The sequence below is a fragment of the Canis aureus genome, chromosome 27 (genome assembly GCF_053574225.1).
Source record: "Canis aureus isolate CA01 chromosome 27, VMU_Caureus_v.1.0, whole genome shotgun sequence".
NCBI lineage: Eukaryota > Metazoa > Chordata > Mammalia > Carnivora > Canidae > Canis > Canis aureus.
In genome coordinates, this window is record NC_135637.1 from 35,757,114 (window position 1) to 35,778,899 (window position 21,786).

Genomic DNA, 21,786 nt, shown 5'->3' on the forward strand with positions numbered 1-21,786 from the left:
TGCTCTGCTTTCCTTTTCCTGGGGATCTTAACTCCTTAGGGGGAGGACTCCCAGGTCAGAGGCCTCTCTAGGTCTCTGTCCTCTTCCCTCCCCCCATCCAGGACTCCCCTCTGCCCAGAGATTCTGCAGGGACCTCACCAAGGAGACTCCAAGCACCCTTTCCTGTGACCAGTGCTTGGCACACTCCACAGCTCTCAGCTCTCAGCTGTCCTGGTGCCGCCTCTGCACGACCTGGAGTCAGACCTGACTGGGCCTGGGCTACCAGTTGGGAGCCTGTGGGGAAGAGCCTCTCACAAGTGGGCCTGCATCCAGAGGCTTCCAGAGGCCTGGGGTCCCAGGGCTGGGTTGCAGCAGAACAGGAACAAGGGCAAAGCTTGGGTGGGGCATGCTTTGGCTGGAGTCTTTGTGAGGATCCTGGACCTTGCAGCTCCAGGCGCGGAGGCTATCGGAGGGCTGGGGCGCTGTGGGCATAAGTAAGGAGGTGTCTGCTCTTGGCTCACTTTTGTGCCCTGAGCCTCCCACTCAGTGCAAGGGTGCTCCCCTAACCCTATGTGGGGCCCCTGAAGTGGGCTCCCCGCAGGGCAGAGGCTAAAACTGCAGTGTTATGGGGAAAAGCCCATCACCATCTTTGCTGTCAGGCAGCTGTATTAATGCCCCAGGTCTTTTCTAATGGCACACAGCCCGCAGCCTGCTCGCTCGGACTGGTGCCTTCATAAGGCCCACCTACAGGCAGGAAGGGGCTTCCAGGCCGAGGATCCCCAGGGCCTGTGGCAGCATGGCCTGGGGAGGTGGGCCCTGAGCAGCAAGGGATTCTGGCCATAGAGGACCAGGTGCCCAGGGCCAAGGAGGGTGAGGACCCCTCACGCGGATTCCCACCTGGGGAGGACGCTGATGGGTCTTGATTTCTGAGCAGAGGGCCCTGGGGGTGTGTTAGAGGGAACAGAGACTTCCTGGCCCTAACTGTGGAGGGTTCGGAGCATGACCCAGGTCCTACCCTCCCAGCGGTTGGGCACTGCTCTGCCCGCCTGCTGAGCCTGCTCGTCCACACCGCAGCCGCCGGGCACTGCAAGGGTGCAGGTCCACCTTAAGCGGGCAGCGGCAGCCGGGCTGGAGGGTGGGATTTCCTGCAGGAGGTGGGCCTGCCCGCTGGCCTATCCCAGGCAGGGCAGGAGGGGCGAGGGCCGAGGGGCAGGGGCAGGGGCAGGGGCAGGGGCAGGGGCGCTCCGCCCTGCGGGGCCGAGGGGCTCACCCGGCCCCAGCTCTCCCACCTACGCACACTCCCAAACCTGCAGCCGGGGCCAGGAGGCCTCTCCCTGAGTCCAGCGCCCCCTGCCCTGCCCCCTCACCCCGCTCACTAGCTGGGCTCTGCACCCGAGTGGCCCGAGGGCTGGGAGGTGGGCCAGAGGTAAACAAGGAGGGTGACTGCCAGGGGGCTCCAGACGAGGGGTCTGGCCCTCCTCGGGAACGGCGTGGAGCAGGGACGTCACGGGGACCGCACGCACCGGCACACCCAGGCCGCCGCGCCACGGCCTGCGGGCGGGGCCCCGGGAGCCCGGCGTGGTCCGCGGCGGCCTGGGGTGGGCCGGGGCTGCAGGTGCGTGACGGCGGCTGCGCGGCTCGGGAGCGCGCGGGGCGGGGCGCGGCCGCGGGGCTCGGTGGCTCGCGGGCGGGGCGGGGCGGGGCGGGGGGCGGGCGCGGCCGCGGGGCGAGGGTCCTGGCTCCGCCCCCGCCCGGCCCCGCCCCGCCCGGCCCCGCCCCGCCCCCGCCCCGCGCCCCCCCGCCCGCCGCCCGGTCCACCTTAAGGCCCGCGCTGACATCAGCGCGCCGCCGCCGCCGCTCCCCGCGGGGTGGGATTTCCTCCGCCGCCGCCGCCGCCGCCGCCGCGGGTCCTGCGCCGCGTCCACCGCCCCGCCCGCCCCCGGCCCGACCCCGGCCGGCCCCGCCCGCCCGGCCCCGGGGAGGGATGCGGCGGCGCGGCGCCCAGGATGCCCCGCAGCCCCGGGACGCGCCTCAAACCCGCCAAGTACATCCCGGTGGCCACGGCCGCCGCGCTGCTGGTCGGCTCCAGCACCCTGTTCTTCGTGTTCACGTGAGTCCCCGCGTCACCGGGGCACAGGCGGGCGGCAGGGGCCGTGCCGGGGGGGCCGGCGCCGCCCGGGGCCTGAGCGGGCCGGGCCGGGTGGGCGCCGCGGGGCCGAGCGCCGGCGGCTCCTCACGGGGACGGTGCCAGCCCTCCGAGCGCCGCCGGGCCCCAGGGGACTGCGTGCAGGCCGCCCGGCTGTGGCTGAGCCCCCTCCCACGGCCGCCAGCCCCGCCGGGAGCCCAGGGCGCCCGGCCCCCTCCCGCCGGCCAGCCCGGGGCCGGGGCCGGGGCCGGGGCCGGGGCCGGGCCGGGGCCAAGCTGTTCCCGCGCAGGTGTGGCCTGGCCCGGCCGCCACGTGCCTGCCCGGAGCCGCCCTCCCCTCGATGCCGCCGGCAGTGCCCTGCACCCTCCCGTGACCTTCCCGGGGAGGCTGGGGTCGCGGCGGGGGCGCGGCCGTGTTGGGCACCGGGACCCCCGAGGCAGAGGCCAGGCAGGCCCGCGCAGCCCTAACCTCGTCACCTGGGACAGGCTGCTGATGCCCCGGCTGGCCCCCACCGCCCGCGCTCCCCTAGGGACCGGGAGGGCTTGGGGCTCGGGCTTGGGGCTCGGGCCTTCACCACGGGGACGGGACGCTCCCTCCCACCAGTGCCATGCCCACACCGCCCGGTGACCAGAGGCACCACACTGACACCCTCCCTGGGGCCTCTGATGCCGGGGTGCGAAGGAGCCCGGGCCAGGCCGAGGGGGAGCCGGCTTGGCCCCGGCGCCTTAGCCAGAGTGAGGGTGGCGGCGACGGGACTGGGAGTCTGCATTGGGTGCCCGTGGAGGCGCACGAGCCCTACCTGGAGGCCGAGGCTGGGTGGGCGCCACAGGCTGCCAAGAGCGTGTTTAAAAAAGGCCTGTGTGGACGGGCTTATTTCTGGCTTTGGCAGGCAGCGTGTTCCTGTTCCTCAGATGCCGCCGGCCGCGGGGCGGGGGGGAGAGGGGCAGGCGCGGTGGGCGCAGGGCTTCCGCAGGTGCAGGGGCTCCCGGGGCCTGGCCCCGCGGCCGGGCTCTGGGACTTGGAGGAGTCTCACGTGTACTTCCTGGGAGCCGGGCCTCCACTTGCTGATCCTGGTTTCTCACTTCCGAAGCGCAATTCAGTGTCTGTCCTCCCCTGACGTTAAAGGTAATACACGTTCTCCTCTAAGGACTTGGGAAACGCAGGGAAATCCTTAAAGGTACTGAAATCACCGTAGCCCAGAGAGCCCTGCCTCCCTTCCTCCTAGCTCGTCCCAAGCCCTTCCCGTGATGTCAGAGGGCCCTTGCACAGCGGTCTGGTGAACTTGGCCGTCCCAAGAGGTGGGCGCTGAGGCTGCTGCACCTGCCAAGTTCTTCCTACCTCAGTTCCCAGAGCCGGGGTTCTGCGTCCAGGCCTCCAGCCCAGCAAGGCACCGCAGGCCTTTCCCTGGCTCCCGCCTTGTGTGGGACCCACTCTGCCTGACGGCAGGTGGCATGTGCCTCTGCAGCAAGATGGAGGTGCAGGGGCATAGCTGCAGGCCAGGCACAACGACCACCCAGCCAAGGCAGCCCTGATCGCCCTTAGGACAGGGCTCCGTGGACCACCGAGGCCACATTCCCCGGGGCCAAAAGCCCACTGGGGACCCTGGCCCGCCCCATCCCTGGCTCTACCTGGCTCATCCCTGGTCTTTCAGGGCAACTGGGTTCCTAAAAAGGGGTTCTGCGGGGTGAACCGGGCCTAGTGACCCCCCCTCACAGCATGCTGAATTCCAGGCAAGCAGGGGTCCCGGTGGTCCTCTCCTTGGGACAGGCCGCTGGTCGCCCTAGTAGCAGCCACACTTTTACCCTTTTGCTGGGTCCAGGCCTGCTGCAGACCTAGACATGGGCTGAGGAGGGCGCAGCCCACCCCTGTGTCTTCCCCACCCTGCCCCTGGGCCCCCACAGGGTTCTCTCTTCTCTGCCTTTACCCCTTGAACTTCACTGGACGCTGCGTGGCCCCAGGCCCCCTCTCTGCTCAGTAAACACAAGTTGGCCCCTTTGGGGCAGGTCCGCGCAGGCAGCAGCTCCTGACATCATGCAGGGTGGGGAGCCAGGAGCCTAGAAGACCAAGGACCCCTCCCTTGGGCCAGCTCACTGAGAGGGCTGGGACGAAGAACAGGATGTTCAGCTATGTTACCAGGAGAGGCTGGGGTGCGGGTAGGATCAGCAGAGGCCGGGGCCTCTCCCTCAGAAGATGGGGAGCACCCTGAGGGGCAGGTTCCTAGAGGCGCTTCTCCAGGAAGGCTTCCTGGGTTCCTGGTCCAGTTGTGTCCCCTCGGTCCCCAGAATCCCTTCCCATCATGGCTCGGTGTCAGGCAGGTGCTGGGGGGCACTTTCTAAGAGCCCCCAGGTCAGGTCTCCACCTCAACCCCTTACTCCTCCCAGAGCCACTTTGCAGAATGACAAGGAACCTGTAGACATCAGGAACTAGGGCTGCTTTTGGGTTACTAACACCTGGACCCAGGCTGGGCCATCTTGTCTCTGTCCAGGACCAGGGGGCTGACTTCTGGGAGGCCACAGTCTGTCCCCAGGATGGGCCTGAGCCCTCCCCAGACGCTGAGGCCCAGAGAGGCCAGAAGGCCCAGCATGGGCCGGGGGAAGGGCAGGCCCAGGTGGATAGAGCCCCTGGCAGGGGCCCCAGGGGAAGGAAGGGAGCAGGGGTTGAGTCTCACCCCAGGCCTCACTGCCCGTGGCCTAGGGTATCCTTGGTCCCCTGAGCCTTAGTTTCCCCATCTGCTCAGGTGTCTGCAGGGATCAGATGGGTGCACGAGGACAGGGGCCCTGCCTAGCCTGACCAGGGCAGAGTGGCCACAGACCCTCCGGTCCCAGGTACCCCCATGTGGGAGCATCACTCTTAAACACAAACAGTGTTAACGAAGAACCCAATTTAAATGAAAACGTCTGAGTTAAAATTTTCCATTCCACATTTAGCTGTGGCGCGCGTACTGGTCCTGCAGAACCCCCCACCCCCCACTGGGTGGTGTCTCCCTGCTGGGCTAGGCGGACTTGGGGCCTCCATCCGGGTGGGGCCTATGGCAGTGGCGTGTGGCCCTAATACTCAGGAGGCGGGGGCTGGTTAGGGGGCCGAGCCGCCCCCAGCCCAGGCATGCCCTGGGCCCCACAGCGTGGCTGCAGCCGGCAAGGGCTGGCCAGCCCCTGCCTAGGGTGTCCCGTCCCCTGGGTGGGAACCGAGTATTGTCCTCGTGGGCAGAGGGGCCCTCCGGGAGCTGAGGACAGACGCAAGGTGGACTGAGCCGCACTGGCTGCCAGGCTTGCCCACCGAGCTCGCACGTCCTCACGTGTCCTCATGCTCGCCTGGTCCGTGGAGAGCGTAGCAAGGGGCGCAGTTTGGGGCAGGGCTTGTCTGCGTTTCTGTGGGCTCATATGTGCATCTGAGTGTGTTTGTGCACAAACGAGGGTGCTGGTGTGCCCGGGTGGCCGTGTCCTTATTTGTGCCAGCAAGTGCACAAGCGGGCATATCTATTCTCACAAATATTTATGCACGTGTGTCTTGCTGGTCAACACACGTTGGTGTGTGCTCCTGCACATGGGCCTTCTGAACGTGGCTATGGATGCAGTGTGTCTGCGTACATGCATGTACAAGTGTGTGTTCACACATGTGTGCCTCGGAGCATATTTGTGTATCTGTGTGTGCATTGCATGTGTGTGCATGCATGCGTCCCTGCGTGTTCATGAGGACGTGTGTTTGTGTCAATGCATGTGCCTGTCGGCGTTGGCCAGAGAGCCAGTCCTCATTAGGCGTGACCCAGGCTTGGACCCTCTTTAAGGCCTGGCCTAGGGGTAAAGGCGCCCTGAGGGAGACTGAGGGGGCAGGACCGCATGGGAGTGCTTGATGCTGGGTGTGAGTCAAGCTGGGGGCCGGGTGTTGAGGGGGCAGTGGCCCAGGTCCCTGTTAGAGAACCTTCCCGCCCCCCACACCGCTGCTACGGCCCAGGCGCCAGCCCGCCCAACACCAGCTAGGGCCCCAGCCCTCTGTCCCCGGTATCCGTGGCCCAGGCACGCAGATGGCTGGTGCCCGTAGTGGACGGAGCCTGCCCACCACCTCGGTGCACAGGTTGCCCTCTCACATTGCGGATGCCCAGACGCAGCCCCAGGCGTCTCACTCAGGGCAGCTGTCTAGCCCGTGCAGCCTGGGGGTGGTCGCGGAGGCTCAGGGAGGACCAAGCAGGCCGCCTGGGCCAGGGGAGACTCTGGTCAATGCGGCTGCGGGGGCTGCCCGTGGGATCCGGGCCCTGGCTGCCTGCATAATACTTTGAATCCCAGCCCAGACGTAGGCTCACCCCAAGGCCCTGGTATGTGACAAGCCGTCCTATACCCACTCCTTGTCTGTAAAATAGGGAAAACAGCAGCGCCCACTCCCCGAGGCCGGAAGGGTGGGTTTCGTGGTCCGCCGCACGGGGCGGGCAGGCAGCAGGCTCTCGGTATCCGCTGTGAAACCTGACAGCAGGGCCGCAGGGGCTCTTGTCCTGGCCCCTGCACCCCCCTCCGGCGGGGTCCTCTTGCCGGGGTGCCCACCCGCGTGCCGCACCTCCGGCACAGGTGCGCGAGAGCCCGCACTCGCCTTTGACGCTCCGCTGTCTCTGTCTTGAAATTCTTGATACTTTTTAAACAAGGGGCCCGCGTTTTCATTTTGTGCAGACTGCAGAGCCAGCCCTTCCCGGAAGGCGCCGTGGGGAGCTGGCTCGTGCCACCTGAGTGGGGCCCGCGGTCCCCCCACTTCTCCGCGGCCCCCCTGGCGGGCCTGCTTCCCTTCAGCCCCCAGCCCCCGCTTGCCTGGGCAGCCCGTCCCCGCTGTCCCCGCTGGCGCTTTGGCTTCTGCCCCCCACCCCGCCTTGCGGGGCAGACCATGCCTCGGGGGCCCACTGTCACCTTGCTCCATGGGATCGGATCAGGGACCACCACATACATTGAGCACCGTCTGTATGCCAGGCTTTAGCACACAGGGCTGGGGAACGTGGTAGGCACCTACTGGTGGGCTGCCCCGGCTGCCCGGGCAAGGGGAGGGGGAGGAGGGCCCTCCCCGCAGAGGGAGCCTGTGTCCCCAAGGAGTGCCTCCACCTCCACAGCAGGTCCCAGGGAAGAGGAAGGGGTAACGTGCGGCTCCTGGCCCGCTGAGCCTGCTGCCGTGGGAAGTGGAATCTTTAAATAGCCTCTCGCTTTCCGCTAAAAATAGCGAAGTTCTGCTGCCATGGAGGTGGCTGCTGGGGTGGCGGGGCTGGCTCCTGGCCAAGACAGGCGTGGGCGCAGCCGCGTGGCCGGCGTGCGCTGGGTGGTGGGCAGGGCCATGGACGCTGCTCACCCTGCTGGAGGCCACGATGCCCTGTTCTCTCCGTCAGGGCTTCTGAGGGGGATCCCCACTGGCCTCCAAGTGCACAGGGGGTGAGGTATGGGGGGGAGAACAGGCCAGGAGCCACGGGAGAGATCAGGAGCCTGAGGCCAGAAGAGCCAAGTGGGTGGACGCAGGGACCCGCTGCAGGGTTGGGGCAGGGTCATAGGTCCTGAGCCCAAAGACCGGTGCGTCTCCACAGAGAGGGCTCTGGTCAGGTCCCAAGAGGGCTGACGAGGACGCTCGCTGTCTGTGACTGAGCCCCATGGGGGGAATCTGGGAAGGCTTCCTGGAGAGAGCACAGCCTTGGAGGCAAGGGCTGGGGGGTAGCAAGAGATGGTGAGTGGGGGCTATCGTGCTTTTTTATTCTCCGGGTGTTGTGCGTTGTCATAAGGACAGTAAAATGAGAACTAAAAAGAAGGGACTGCCTAGATGGGGATGTGCCCAGGAGCCCAGACCCTGAGACTGCACCCCTCAGGGACAAACGGGTGACACCTACCGTGCATTGGAGCTCCCCATGTCCCGGATGTTCCCTGGCGGAGGGGTCCCGCTGGGCTGGGGGCCGGGCTGGGTGAGGTCGGGGCTGGCCTCTGGCTGTCATGGCACACAGGCAGGGTGGGCCCAGACCTCATCCTGGACTCCTGCCTCCTAAAAGTGGGAGCCCAGGCCCCCACGGGCCCCTCTCGACTGTGACTTGAACTCCTAATGGGCACCTGGGGGTTCTGGAGTCGGTGTTGGCCTGTGGGCAGCTTGCGTGCCGTACCGTGGGTGCCTAGCCCTAGTGGTCGAGCAGAGGAGCTGCGGGCCGATGTGCAGGGGTCTCCCCGCAGCCACGCCGAGTGCGGACGGTGGCCTTCTGTGGCCCGGCCTGCCTGTGTGTGGGTGTGCCTAAGGCATCTGTCCCCACGTCCTGTCCCCACCCATCTGCTGCACCCCCAGACCCAGCTCTGCCCTGCTGTCCAACGCAGGTGCCCATGGTTGACTCGAGCTGTGTCCCCAGCTGTTCCCGTCTACAATGGCATCATCTTCCTCTTTGTCCTGGCCAACTTCAGCATGGCCACCTTCATGGACCCTGGCGTCTTCCCCCGAGGTAGGGCCCTGTGCTGGGGCACGGCATCTGCTCACTTGCACTAGAGTGTGAGTGGCTGATCCGAGAGAGCCTGTGTGTGTGAGCGGGGGTCGTGGCGGGTGGGCTGGCAGCGGTCCGGGAAGGACCCTTCCGCCCGGGAAGTCACCGTCCCGCTGCCCCCCTCTGGCCCTGGCTCGCAGCGGATGAGGACGAGGATAAGGAGGACGACTTCCGGGCGCCGCTGTACAAGAACGTGGACGTGCGGGGCATCCAGGTCCGTATGAAGTGGTGCGCGACCTGCCATTTCTACCGCCCGCCCCGCTGCTCCCACTGCAGCGTCTGCGACAACTGCGTAGAGGTGACGGTCCCGCCGCCCCGCCCGCCGGCCGTGGCCCCCCACCCCCGCCCCCGCCGGCGCGGCCCTGACTCGCTGCTCCCGCCCAGGACTTCGACCACCACTGCCCCTGGGTGAACAACTGTATCGGGCGCCGCAATTACCGCTACTTCTTCCTGTTCCTGCTGTCGCTCAGCGCGCACATGGTGGGCGTCGTCGCCTTCGGGCTGGTCTACGTGCTGAACCACGCCGAGGGGCTGGGGGCCGCCCACACCACCATCACGTATCCTTGGCCTGGCCGCGGGTGCCTGGGATGCCCCGGGGTGGGTGGCCGTCCCCAGGCCCCGCCCCGCGTGTTTGCCCCACGGCCGTTGGCCTTAACGGGCCAGCATGGCCGTCATGTGTGTGGCTGGCCTCTTCTTCATCCCTGTCATCGGCCTCACTGGCTTCCACGTGGTGCTGGTCACTCGAGGGCGTACCACCAATGAGCAGGTGCTGACCCCGGGAGGGCCCACGCGGTGACGGGCAGGGGGCGCCCCTGTGGGCCGAGAGGGCCGCGTGGGCGCGGTGTGAGGGCAGGGCCGCCGGAGCCCTCAGCTGAGGCAGCCTGCGCAGCTTCCGGGGTGGGGGGGACCTGGCCCCGGGGTCCCTGGGGGCGCCTGGAGTGCCGGCTGTGCCTGCGCTGCCCCCCGCTCACTCCCACCTGTGGACGCCGCTGGATCTCCCCAGAGATCCTACAGCTTCCTGCCGGGGCGGTCGGGGTGAATGGGGGGCACCCATGGGCTGACCCTGCCCAGCCTGCCTCTGAGGAACCCCAGCTGTCCCTGCCTGTCCCCCCGTCCGCCTGGGCCAGGACCTTGGGTGGCCAGGCTGGCTGAGGGGTCCCATGTCCACAGGTGACGGGGAAGTTCCGTGGGGGCGTGAACCCCTTCACCCGAGGCTGCTATGGGAATGTGGAGCACGTGCTGTGCAGCCCTCTGGCGCCCCGGTGAGGCCTGGACGGGGTGTCGAGGGGCCTCTGCCGGGTTTGGGGCGGGCAGGTGCGGCCCCTCAGCCTGGTCGACCTCTGCCCTTGGCAGGTGTGGCCGGCCTTGCCTCTGGTGAGCGCTCGGGCCAGGTCACCCTGGCCATTGACCCCTCCGCCCCTGGTGCAGGTACGTGGTGGAGCCTCCCCGGCTGCCACTGGCCGCCCGCCTGAAGCCGCCCTTCCTTCGGCCCGAGCTCCTGGAGCGAGCCGCCCCCCTCAAGGTCAAGCTTAGTGACAACGGGCTGAAGGCTGGCCTGGGCCGCAGCAAGGTGGGGGCCCTGGGGGCAGGTAGGGAGTGGGGCTGAGGGCAGACCCTCGAAGGCAGGAAGCGGCTCTGCTGGAGGGGGCCTAGAAGCAGAAGGGGGAGGAATCCCGTAGGTTCTGGAGAACGGTATAGGGCCCAAGGCCCAGGGCAGAGACCCCAGTTGTGGCCCACCCCTGGCCCACGCCCTACCCACCACTGACCACGCCCCCTCCCAGTCCAAGGGCAGCCTGGACCGACTGGATGAGAAGCCGCTGGACCTGGGGCCGCCACTGCCCCCCAAGGCGGAGGCCGGCACATTCGGAGGTGACCTGCAGACGCCACGCCCGAGCAGTGCTGGTGAGGTGGGGGTGGCCAGACAGAGGGAGGGACATGGACTGAGCCCAGCTGACCATGGTCCATCTCCCCAGAGAGCGCTCTGTCGGCGCAGAGGACCAGCCCCCCAACACCTGCCATGTACAAGTTCCGGCCTGCCTTCCCCTCGGGTCCCAAGGCGCCCTTCTGCGGGCCTGGTGAGCAGGTGAGGAGGCCTGGCCCTGCCCCAGGAAGTCCTGTGCGACCCCTCCTGGAGACCCTGCCCCCGGAGGTCCCGTTCCTCAGGCCTCGCCCCAGGAGGCCCTGACCCTGGGGCCGTGGGGTCATAGCCTGCTGGGCGCCGGCAGAACCTCACCCTGTGGGCACCCCAGCCGGGCCCGAAGGAAGCACTGGCACAGGCGGTCCTGGCTGGCCCCTTCTTGACCAGCATGGCCCGCCGGCCTGGTGGGCGGCTGCCCCCAGGAGCAGCGTGTGCCAGGATGCCTGGAATTCCACTCTTCGTCCCTCTGTAAGGCCCACGGGAAGGCTTCAGAAGAATTTGAGATTGTTTAAGAAGGCATATTTATTTTTTTCTGACTCTACAATCACTGTGGAGCAGTTGGCAACCCTGGGCAGCCTGAGGAAGGGTCCAGAACCCTGAGCATTCTCAGGCTGCCCACCCTCCTTCATGGCTGCCTTAGAGGCAAGCCCGTGCCTGGGCTGGTACGCCTGGACCGGTCGCCTCCCCTCAGGGCCGATGCCCCGCTCCACCCTGCATCTCATGAGGGCCCTTCTGGGCTGGGCAGGGAGCCTGGGCCTCCTGGGCAGGTGTCGATCAGCCCTTCTTGGGAACAGGGGGCTCTAGGTCCTTCGCCTGCCCCACCTCCTGGGACTGTCCTGGATCCCACGAGGGTTCTGGTTGGTTGGCCAAGTACCGTGAGGCCACATTTGTCCCTACCAGCACCCGCTCCGGGGTGTGAGGTCCTGTAGGCTCTCGTCCCCAGCCCACGTCTGAGCCCGCAGCCCTCAGTCCACGGAGCCTCCTTGTTGCTGTGGCTGGTCCCTTGCCCCTGCCCCGAGGTCCCCTCCCGTGTCTTGGCTCTGGGGGCACTGCGGTGGGTTGATGCAGCAGGTGGCAGTGCTCTGCTGCGGCAGCGACCGCAGTCCTCAGCCACGAGGTGCCCAGGACAGGGCTCTGGGTCTCTGTGTGCTTATTACGTCTCCCTAAGGTCCAACTCCTGAGGCTGTCCCTGCGCCAGCCCCCTTCCGTGGGGAAGTAGAGGCAGGAGCAGTGTGCCCAGCCTTCCCTGGGGGGTGGCATCCGGGGACTCTGTTCTAGCCCGTCCCTACTTCCCTCTGTGGCGAGCAAGGGAGACGTGGTCAGGGGATGGGCAACTTCCAGAAACAGCTTGTCGGGTACACGGGAGGCTGCCTCTGATGCACTGAGGTCGTAGCCTCCGTGGGGCACGGAGCACCGGTGGCTGGGGCAGGGCGTGACGGCTGGGCGGTGGTAGGACGTGCGCCCTCTCTCCCCGCAGGTCCCCGGCCCTGACTCCCTGACCCTGGGGGAGGACAGCATCCACAGCCTGGACTTTGCGTCCGAGCCCAGCCTGGACCTCCCTGACTACACGCCCGGAGGCCTGCACGCAGCCTACCCGCCGTCCCCGCCGCTCAGCGCCGCGGACACCTTCTCGGGCGCCTTGCGCTCCCTGAGCCTCAAGGCAGCGGGCCGGCGGGGTGGGGACCACGTGGCCCTGCAGCCCCTGCGCTCCGAGGGCGGGCCCCCCACGCCGCACCGCGGCATCTTCGCCCCCCACGCGCTGCCCAACCGCAACGGCAGCCTGTCCTACGACAGTCTGCTTAACCCCGGCTCTCCCGGGGGCCACACGTGCCCAGCCCACCCCTCGGCCGGCGTGGCCAGCTACCGCTCGCCCTACCTGCACCCGGGGGCGGTGGGTGAGCCGCCCCGGCCCCCGCCCCGCAGCTTCAGCCCGGTGCTGGGCCCCCGGCCCCGGGAGCCCTCACCTGTGCGCTACGACAACCTGTCCAGGACCATCATGGCCTCCATCCAGGAGCGCAAGGACAGAGAGGAGCGGGAACGGCTGCTGCGCTCTCAGGCCGACTCGCTCTTCGGCGACTCGGGCGTCTACGATGCGCCCAGCTCCTACAGCCTGCAGCAGGCCAGCGCGCTGGCCGACGGCGCCCGCGGCCCTGCCCTGCGCTACGGCTCCAGGGACGACCTGGTGGCCGGGCCCGGCTTCGGCGGCGCGCGCAACCCCGCGCTGCAGACTTCAGTGTCCTCGCTGTCCAGCGCCGTGAGCCGGGCGCCGCGGACCTCGTCCTCCTCCCTCCAGGCCGACCTGGCCAACAACAACGCCCCCGGGCCTCGGCCCGGCAGCGGCTCGCACAGGTCCCCCGTGCGCCAGGGCCCCCCCTCCCCGCCCAGCACGCCCCGCTCACCCTCCTATGCAGGCCCCAAAGCTGTCGCCTTCATCCACACGGACCTCCCAGAGTCGCCACCCTCGCTGGCCGTGCAAAGGTAGGTCCCGGGGGCGGGGGGGTACTGGGGGGGCTGGGAGGGGCTTTCCACCACAGGTCAGGTGTCCGGCTGCTTCGTGGAGCCTCTTGGCCGAACACGCAGAGGTCGTCAGGGAGGCCGATGGCTGCCTACGGGGGTGGGCCTCACCCTCCTTGGAGGCTCCTGGCCAGACTGTGAGGGGCGAGGGTCACCCAGCTCCAGGGATGCCGGGCACGTCGGTGGGGCGGGTACCTATTGAGATGCATGTTCTCCTGCAGCTGGTGCAACCGAGTGTCGGGGGGACCCTGGGGCTTCCTCTGGAGACAGTGTCCGTCCAGGAGGCTGAGTCCAGGGGACATAAGCCCACAGCAGAACATGCTGCCCTGGGTGCCCACAGCCCCGGGAAGTAAGGGCCTCCTTGCTCAGAGATGGGGAAACTGAGGCCCAGAGGGGCAGGCTGGTGCCAGACCCCCAGCAGGTGGGTAATTGGAAGCTGGGCTGGCTGCCTGCCTCATGGGGTCAGGCCCAAGGAGAGTAGCTGGTGTGTGCTGGGCCCCGCCGTGAGTGCGGGGGTATCGTCTCGGCATCGCCCCTGGAGCACAGGCTCAGTTGGTGAGGATGTCCCTGTGGCGAATGTAACTGGCCCAGTGGGTGACAGCTACCTGGGCAGGTGGGGGACGGCAGGTGAAGGACGGGGCGGGGGGTGGAGTGGAGGCTCCCAGGCTCGTGAATGTTTGGGCAGCAATGTCAGAGCTGCTGTTGGTCGGTCCTGGGCAGGCTGGAGGGCGGGAAGATGGGCTCTCATCTTCCTAGGAGGGAGCAGGGATGGAGCCACCCAGTCCCCGCTGGGCTCCCAGCTCGGGGCACTAGGACGACGCGGGGCCCCGGGGCCTCACCTTGCTCCGGCGTCTGTGCCGGTGGGAGGGACCAAGCGCCCTGGAGGGAAAAGGTGGCCATTCTGACATCTGTGTGTCCTGTGACAACATAGCCCCCTCCCTCCGCAGGCGGTGTGCCCCTACCCAGGGTCTGGGCGGGACCAGCTGAGCTCAGAGGCAGGGGCCGCCCCGGGCTTTGTGTGCGTCTGCGTCATCTGTCCTGCTGCCTCCGCTGGCCCGTCACGCCGTGGTCCCGTGTTCACTGTGTGTGTGCGTGTATGTGCTTGTTTTGATGCAGGGACCACCCTCAGCTGAAGACCCCCCCAAGTAAGCTTAACGGGCAGTCCCCGGGCCTGGCCCGCCTGGGGCCTGCCGCTGGCCCCCCGGGGCCCTCCGCCAGCCCTGCCCGGCACACGCTCGTTAAGAAGGTGTCCGGCGTGGGTGGGACCACGTACGAGATCTCAGTGTGAGGACTGACTGCCATCCATCCGCCGTGGAGCCCCGGGGACCAGGACCCCCAGCGGCTGCCCTCCCCTCCCGACTTCTCTGCCCCGGGAGACCAGGAGGCCCAGGCCCGGTGGACACGTCAGCGGAAGAGACCACACCTCCACAAGCCTGTCCCTCTTCCTCCGCCTGTCCATCCACCCATCTGCTCACCAGGGCGCGGCTGGGCCAGTGGCCTCCGGGCTGCAGGATCTGTGTGTCGGTGCCCCTGTTCCCACAGGCGGGGGCCGCGAGGGGTGTGGCACCTGCACCCTTGCACCCGTGTCCCTGAGGTCGTCCCCAGGCTGGTCCCCACCTGCTCCCCTCACAGACGGGGCCACTGTGGCCCAGAGATGGACAGAGAGGCCTGGGTCCCTGGCCGTACTGGACCAAGGCCCCACCACCCGGCTGCTCCTAACTCGTTGCCTTTCAGGGACCCGCTGGAAGCTTGTAGCTTGGCAAGGCCAGTTCTTCTTCGGGGAGTCCAGCCCCAGCCCACAGGCACCCCGCTCTGGGATTGCTCTGGGTTCTGACAGACAGGTGGACGATGGACAGACAGCCAGCTGTGGGTGGGGTCTTGGCTCCGTGTGTCCTGTCTCGCCCAGCTGGTGGGTGCGTCCCCGTGTCTGTGCGCTGAGCTGCCATACCACGTCCCATGTGTTAACGCTCGGGCCCCCGCTGCCCCCACTGCCGGGAAACTCGCTTTCATTGAAGCCTTAACCTCTGCTTTATGCTCTTGTGGGAGGCGACGGGGGGCAGGTGGGAGCAGGCCCGGGCCGGACGCTGCCACCGGGGCCCATGAGACCTAGGAGCCCCCCCTCCCTGCCAAACTGGAGATCCCTCACCCCAAGGCATGCAAAGTCCAGGCCCTCATGGGAAGCACATCAGGGAGGGGGTCAGAGTTTCGCCTGGCGCCAGGGACCCGAGAGTAAGCACACGGCAGCGTCCGCTTGCGTTGTGTCTGTTTTATGTTTTTATATCTACATCTATATATCTATAATTTTATTAAAAAAAGAAAAAGAGTCATTTCGATCCTTTCCTTGAGCAAGGCTAGGGCTGTTGGTGCAATGCGGGGGCTCCGGGGGCGGGGAGCAGAGTGGGTCAGGCTCTGGGAGAGGTGTTGGCCAGAGGTACGGGCGGCCTTCGTGGGTGTTTCCACTGACTTAAGCTGAGCTGGAAGCTTGGGAGGTGGGGGCTGGCCGATGGGTCTTTGGCTGACGAGCATGAGGCTCCCACGGGTCTGCGTCATCCCTGGTAGCAACAGGGCATTTGGAGAGAGGTTGGGGCTGCAGCCGCCCCAGGGCCCCCGAAAGCCGATCCCAGGGGCTTTTGCAGGAGACCGAGGTCCCAGGGGTTGCACTGGGGCTGCCGGTCGGCTGAGGGCCCTGTGGGGGCCGTTGCCGCCTCCTGCAGCTACATCACTGGAACTCGCCCTCCTGGCAACCTGAGCCTCCCACTGCCAAGTGTTGGGGGTGAGGGCGTTGGGAATCCACGGTGTCTTGGGGCTGAGACAGCCAGGGCAAAAGCGGGGTCTGGGGCAGGGGCTGGCCCAATGTGGGAGGCTGGCTGGGCCTCGGACCCTGCCCTGGGCACCTCTGCCCCATGCTGACCTCCACCTTTCTGCTTCTCTCTCACGGGACGCTGCGGCCCACAGGGGGCGGATCGGCACCTGCAGCCGTGGATGGGGCCGGCGTGGCCAGCCCAGGGTGCCCCCCGGCCTGCACCTGTGCCACCTTGGCCTCCCTGAGGACCGGCCGCCGCTGCGGGCCCCCTGGAGCCTGGCCGCCCGGGCACCCCCCCGAGGGGCTATGTGCCGCCTGCACTCAGCCGCCTCCAGCCTTTTCCCCGGTCTCTCGGGGCCTGAGCGGGACGCCAAGTAGGCAGCTTTGGGGCCCGAGAGGACCGCCCGGGAAGCCAGGCAGCCACACAGCCCCTGGGCCGTGGGCTGGGGGTCCCCTCTCCACCAGCCGCACCTTGACTGACTCCCAGCTCACTGGGGCTTGTGACCCTGTGCCCACCCACCTCAGGAAGTCCCCACCTGCCGCAGGGCGTCCCACCCCCCAGGCAGGGGCCCTGGAGCTGCTGGGACCAGCATGGCCTTCCCCGGGGGGTCGCACCAGCGCCCCGACCTCCCTGCCTGACCGAGCACTTTAGACGCCACTTCCTTCCCAGGGAGCCCAGGCCTCTGCGGGTTGGGCTGGGGCGGGGGTCTCAGGTTGTCCCTGCAGGTCACTGCACTCCCTCCTCCCCACACCCAGCACATGAACAGATGCCTTAACCTCTTGGAGCCGCCAGCCTGGTGAGCCATCCGGGCCCTGCCGGGGCGGGGAGGAGACCCTGCCAGTCCAGTGTGTTCCTGGTGACTGCTCTGCCCAGCCCTGCCCGGCAGTCTTCACTCTTTCACTCCGAGATGTGGCACCTGGGGGAGCTCAGAGGGCCCCGCTGCCCACAGCCCTGCAGGCCCTGCCAGCCAGCCAGCCAGCCAGCCAGCCAGCCGGGGCCCTGGACGTCCCCAGGGGCAGGGCGGGGCTCCGGCCAGTCCTTTTCCTGCCTGGGCGGTGCCTCTAATCCTCCCACTTGGGGATGAGCAAGCTACAAAGCTATTGTCTATTGTTCTAAAAGGTATTCCTCCCCTCCACCCCCAATTTAATGCCCTAAATAAAATTTCTGGTGTTTACCTCCACGGCTCTGTCCACCAACGTGGTCCCCCTGTCCTCCGAGCCTTGGGGCAGTGCCAGGAGGCTGGACTGGACAGGGACCCTAGTTGGGGAGGGGACAGGAGTGGGAGGTGGGGAGGTGGTGGCCGGTCAAGTGTGGGGAGGGTGGGGTGGCGGGTGTGAAGTCAGCCGAGCAGAGCAGCCGGTGGCTGAGGTCTGCTGGTTGGGCCCAGCCCCAGGGAGGAGGCCTGAGGGCCCCCAGGTCCTCACTCTGCAGAGACCCTCCCTGGTGGCCGGGGTGGGCTGGGGGCTTCCGGCGGAGGGGCTGCCGCCCAGCAGGCAGGCGGGGCCGGGGTGCCCCCCGGAGCCCTCGGTGTGAGACGGGCCTCAAGAGCAGCGAGACCTCCTGCCCACCCCCGTTTCCATGGAAACAGGCTCACACGCCGCGAGTGTCACGACTGTATGTCCAGCAGCAGCCCCAGCCCTCAGGACAGACCCGCCGCCCCCCTTCTCCGCGGCTCCTGGCGGGACGCTGCGCGGCAGTGCCGTGGGCACCGGGGCCGGTCGGCCGCCTGGCCTCCTCGCTGGGGCCGCTGGGCCTCCGGCCTAGAAGGGCAGGAAGTCGTCCACCTCCAGGCGCAGGAACGGGCCCAGCAGGGCCCGGAGCTTCCAGACGGCGGCGCGGCTCAGCAGAGGCGGCACCAGCCCCTCGAAGGGCGCGGGGTCCACCACGTACACGTAGGCGGCGGTGCAGGCCAGCAGGGCGCCCAGCAGCAGCCTCAGCGCCAGCAGCCTGCGGGCGGCGGCGGTCAGGGGCGGGGGTGCCCTCGGGGCCCGCCGGGGACTGGGCGCTGCCCGGGGCGCCGCCACCTACCAGAGCTGGCCTTTGAGGCCCTCGGAACATCCCAGCTGCGGCCTGGCCTTCTGCGGGGTGGGGGGCGAGGGGTGGGGTCGGAGCCTGCGCCTGGGGGGCGTCCCTGTGCCCCCAACCACCCCCGCACCCCTCCCCACCCGGGACAGGCGCCGCAGCCAGCCGGGTCTCAGGGATGACCAGCGACCCCGCTCCTGCTGGGGCTCCCGCCCTGGGGCCTCTACACCGACGCCCACAGCTCCCCGCCCAGAGGGGCCTCCCGGGTGAGGCCTCCGGGAGAGGGTGAGGGTGTGCGGCGCCGGGCTTACCGCTACGCACGCCATCTGCTGCTCCTTCCGGGCCTGGGTGCGGCACTGGGCACGCTCCCTGGATGGAGGGGGGTGCTGCGCAGTCAGGGCCAGGTGCGCACCCCCCTCAGCCTGCACCACCCCTTGGTCTGGTGCCCTGGAGCTGGGGAAGGGTTAGGGCTTGATCCACCCCATCCTGGCCAGGACACCTGCCCCTTCCCGGGCTCAGCCAAGCGCCCCCCCCTCCGAGACCTTGACCCTGCACATCACCCCAGAATCTCCAGCTGAATGTCTTCCATCTGGTCTAGTACTCCCCGGATATCCTTCTTGAGGTTCTGGGGGTCAGAGGAGGTAAAACAGGCCCCCTAACCCTGACTTCTCTGCCGGATTCCCCTGCTTCCCGGTGCTCCCCTGACCCCACGCCCTCTGCCTCCTGTTCCCGTCACCCTCTGGGTGTCACCCTCTGGGGACCTACCAGGAGCCCAGTGGCCTGGTTGTTCAGGGCCATGTGTACCTCAGCCACGCCGTCCCACACCTGGTGGTGGAGGAGAGGCCGGGTCATGCTCCGAGCAGCAGGACCCCCGGATGCGTCCCACCGGGTGGCTCCCCCGGGCGGCCCTCCCACCCCGGCCAGGCGGGCACCTCGGTAATGGCCATCTTCTTCCTCTCAAAGGACAGTCGGATCTGCTGCAGCTCGTTCTGGGGAGGGGCACAGTGGGCACAGGCAGGGCCACCGAGGAGTGTTGCGCGGAGGACCCCTCCCCTGGCCCAGCTCCCCGGGACCCACCTGAGACTGCTGCACGAAGGACTCCTCCCCCCGGCACAGCTCCCGCCGCAGCAGCTGCAGGGGTGCCCTGTCCTCCAGGGGCCGGGTGCTGGCCTGCTCCGGGGCCTGTGGGAGAGCCCTGGGGTCAGCGCCAAGGCCGGGGGCGGCGTGGGCGGTCAGGGGCTGCTTGAGAGCGGCGGGGCTGTGGTGCCCGAGGTCATTCCCCTCGGCGGCCCTCTGTCCCCCCGCACTTACCCAGGCCAGGGCCGTACAGCTTGAGTGCTCCGTGCACAGGGGCAGGAACTGCTGCCCCGGCCCCAGGAGGGCCCCCAGCTGCTCCCGCAGATCTTGGTTCTGTCTTTTCTGAGAGTGGGGGACACAGATGGGACTGCTCATCATAGAGCTCCTTGGGCAGGAGATTGAGGCAGGGGTGCGGGGGTGCGGGGGGCAAAGGGCAGAAGCCACGAGCCCATTGCACGGATGGGCTCGGAGCCGGGGCCACCACCCCCACCCCCACCCCCACCCCCCACCCCCGCCTCGGTGGGCTCTTCACTCACCAGGTTCTGGTTCTCCTGCTCCAGCTGGAGGAAGGACTGCTCTGCAGGACCCAGGGCCACGCTCTGGAGCGGGGAGGCGGCTGCCCTGGGCGAGGCTGGGGTTCCTGACCCCGACGGCATGGGGGGGCACGGGCAGGGTCTGGGCCCCGAGCTGGGGGGCGCCCCCTGCCTGGGTGCCCCTTGTTCTCGTCCTGAGTGCAGGGGCCAGCCCCACCCCAGCCTCGCCTCCACGTGTCCTTGCCTCATCCCCGCCGGTTCTCTGGGTCTCTGGCGCTGCATCTCCCTGTCTTCGCTGGCCATAAAGCCCCCGGGTACCTCGGCCCCGACCCTGGGCCCCCCGCCCCCCGCCCCCGGAGGTGGGAAGGGCCTGGCAGATTCTATGGAGTGAGTGGAGCTGAGAGGCACCAGGCAGGGCCACCTTACAAAGCCCTGGCAGGGTGGATCCAGGCATCCTCCGTGGCTGCTCGAAGCTTGAGGCTGGGGGCACTGGGGGTGGGAGTGGCCACAGGGGCCTAGGGTTTTGGGCCCCTCCATGCCTCCCTGTAACCCCTTCCTAACCCCGGGTCCGGGCTCTAGCCTGGCCCGACCTGCCACCCTCCTATCGAGGGCCCTCTAGGTGTCATGGCTCGCAGGTCTGCCTCAAGGGTGCCTGTCACAAAGGCCTGGGCACAGCCGGGGAGGTCACAATGGGCCGGGTGGTGGCCAGAGCGGGGCTGGGGGCTGGCCAGGCCCCTCCCACCAGCTCACTGGTCCCGCCTGGGCATCTTGCCCTCCCCGGCTTCCCCACCTGCCTGAGCTACTTTCTGGAAACGGAAAACAGATAATGCAGACACAAGGTTCAAACAAAATCAAAAGCCAACAAAGTTATCCAGTGTGATCCTCCCCACCAGCCACCACCCACTCGCCCGGTCTTTGCGCTCCTCCTGGGGTGGGCTGCACATTCCGCAGGCGGGGCGTCAAGCACCCCCACCTCCTCTGCACACAGAAGAGCTCATCCCACAGCCTGGCTTTTTTACCTCACCGATCTTTGGGATTTGATTTTTTTTTAAATCATTTATTGAACATTAATGGTTCTATAAGGACGGTTTATCCTCTTTATGGGTGGGGGCACTGAGGCACGAAGACATTGACCTGTCCGAGGTCACACACTGTTGAGGAATGGAACCAGATGCAAGACTGCTTTTCAGTGTTTCAGGGGTCTTTTTTTTTTTTTTTTTTTTCTATTTTAAGTCCAGTATGGTTAACATACAGGTGTACGATATGATGATTCGACAATTCGGTCCTTTGCTCAGTGCTCCTCATGAGAAATGTCCTCTTGATCCCCTGCACCTAGTCCACCCATAACCCCACCGCCCACCCCCGCTCTGGTAACCAACTCTTTGTAGTTTAGAGTGTTTTTTGGCTTCTGTGTTCATTTGTTTTGTTTCTCCAATTCCACGTATGTGTGCAATCATATGTCATTTGTCTTTCTCTGACTGGCTTCCTTCACTTACCATTATACCCATTAGTTCCATCCACGTTGATGCAAATGGCAAGGCTTCACTCTCTTTTTTTTTTTTTTTTATGGCTGAAGTAATCTGTTGTATACACATAAGGCACCTTCTCTATCCATCTGTCTGCTGACGGACACTGGGCTGCTTCCCCATGTTGGCTATTGTAAGCAAGGCCACGGTAAACACAAGGGTGCATGAATCTTTTCAAATTGGTGTTTTTGTATTCTTTGGGTACGTACTCAGTAGTGGAATTCCTGGATCAGAAGGTATTTCTATATTTACGTTTTTAAGGAACCTCCACACTGGTTTCCACAGGGGCTGCACCAGTTTGCATTCCTACCAACAGTACACGAGAGTTCCTTTTTCTTTTCTTTTTTTTCTTAATCTATTTATTAGAGAGGGAGAGTGCATGAGTGAGAGTGAGCGAGCAAGAGAGAGATAGCGAGAGAGACACGTGGAGCCAGGGCAGGGGCAGAGGGAGAGGGAGAAGCAGGCTCCCCGATGAGCGGGGACCCCAACCCCAGGGCTCGATCTCAGGACCCCGGGATCATGACCTGAGCTGAAGGCAGATGCTTCACTGACTGAGCCACCCCGGGGCCCCACGAAGGTTCCTTTTTCCCAACCCTCTCCAACACCTGTTGTTCCTTGTGTTGTCGGTTAGCCGTTCTGACAGGTGTGAGATGGTTTCTCATAGTTTTGATTTACATTTCCCTGCTGATGAGTGATGTTCAGCATCATTTCATGTGCATCTGATGGCCTCTGCGTGTCTTTGGAGAAATGTCTGTTCAAGTCTTCTGCCCATTTTTATCTTTTACTTTTTTAAAA

The 21,786-nt window shown here is 66.7% G+C and overlaps 2 protein-coding genes across 26 annotated transcripts; one reads left to right on the top strand and one right to left on the bottom strand.

Moving 5' to 3' along the window:
* The first annotated feature begins 1,179 nt into the window (after window positions 1-1,179).
* ZDHHC8 (zDHHC palmitoyltransferase 8) lies at window positions 1,180-17,013 on the top strand. 3 transcript variants are annotated; one of them, XM_077874733.1, is made up of 11 exons: window positions 1,180-1,405; window positions 8,437-8,558; window positions 8,738-8,895; window positions 8,982-9,154; window positions 9,261-9,363; window positions 9,768-9,859; window positions 10,026-10,167; window positions 10,379-10,499; window positions 10,571-10,680; window positions 11,993-12,993; window positions 15,985-17,013. In XM_077874733.1, exons 2-11 carry the CDS (start codon window positions 8,522-8,524, stop codon window positions 16,208-16,210), a joined length of 2,163 nt encoding a protein of 720 aa, XP_077730859.1. In that variant the 5' UTR covers window positions 1,180-1,405; window positions 8,437-8,521; the 3' UTR covers window positions 16,211-17,013. The 3 variants fall into 3 exon arrangements, with proteins under 3 accessions (XP_077730859.1, XP_077730860.1, XP_077730858.1); XM_077874734.1 differs by lacking the exon at window positions 1,180-1,405 and adding an exon at window positions 1,931-2,089; XM_077874732.1 differs by lacking the exons at window positions 1,180-1,405; window positions 15,985-17,013 and adding exons at window positions 1,931-2,089; window positions 14,146-15,356.
* Window positions 15,282-20,139, bottom strand: CCDC188 (coiled-coil domain containing 188). Of its 23 annotated transcripts, none has more exons than XM_077874750.1 (10): window positions 19,469-20,138; window positions 19,167-19,274; window positions 18,933-19,037; window positions 18,788-18,844; window positions 18,621-18,680; window positions 18,416-18,510; window positions 18,167-18,308; window positions 17,862-17,911; window positions 17,009-17,090; window positions 15,443-15,581 (listed from the first exon to the last, which is right to left on the bottom strand). In XM_077874750.1, exons 1-10 carry the CDS (start codon window positions 20,000-20,002, stop codon window positions 15,576-15,578), a joined length of 1,239 nt encoding a protein of 412 aa, XP_077730876.1. In that variant the 5' UTR covers window positions 20,003-20,138; the 3' UTR covers window positions 15,443-15,575. The 23 variants fall into 23 exon arrangements, with proteins under 23 accessions (XP_077730863.1, XP_077730865.1, XP_077730871.1 ...); XM_077874749.1 differs by having other exon boundaries at window positions 15,444-15,581; window positions 16,610-17,780; window positions 17,862-17,908; window positions 18,167-18,224; window positions 19,469-20,139; XM_077874744.1 differs by having other exon boundaries at window positions 15,444-15,581; window positions 16,610-17,780; window positions 17,862-17,908; window positions 19,469-20,139.
* Window positions 20,140-21,786: the final 1,647 nt, after the last annotated feature.

Coding starts and splice junctions, on each gene's coding strand:
- ZDHHC8 (XM_077874734.1), top strand. CDS start 1,986: ATGCCCCGCAGCCCCGGGACGCGCCTCAAACCCGCCAAGTACATCCCG. Junction 10,500..10,570: donor GCCACGCCCGAGCAGTGCTG/GTGAGGTGGGGG, acceptor CCATCTCCCCAG/AGAGCGCTCTGTCGGCGCAG. Junction 10,681..11,992: donor TCTGCGGGCCTGGTGAGCAG/GTGAGGAGGCCT, acceptor CTCTCCCCGCAG/GTCCCCGGCCCTGACTCCCT.
- CCDC188 (XM_077874737.1), bottom strand. CDS start 20,002: ATGGAGGGGCCCAAAACCCTAGGCCCCTGTGGCCACTCCCACCCCCAG. Junction 19,038..19,166: donor GCTGTACGGCCCTGGCCTGG/GTAAGTGCGGGG, acceptor GCTCTCCCACAG/GCCCCGGAGCAGGCCAGCAC. Junction 18,309..18,415: donor ATTCAGCTGGAGATTCTGGG/GTGATGTGCAGG, acceptor ACCCTTCCCCAG/CTCCAGGGCACCAGACCAAG.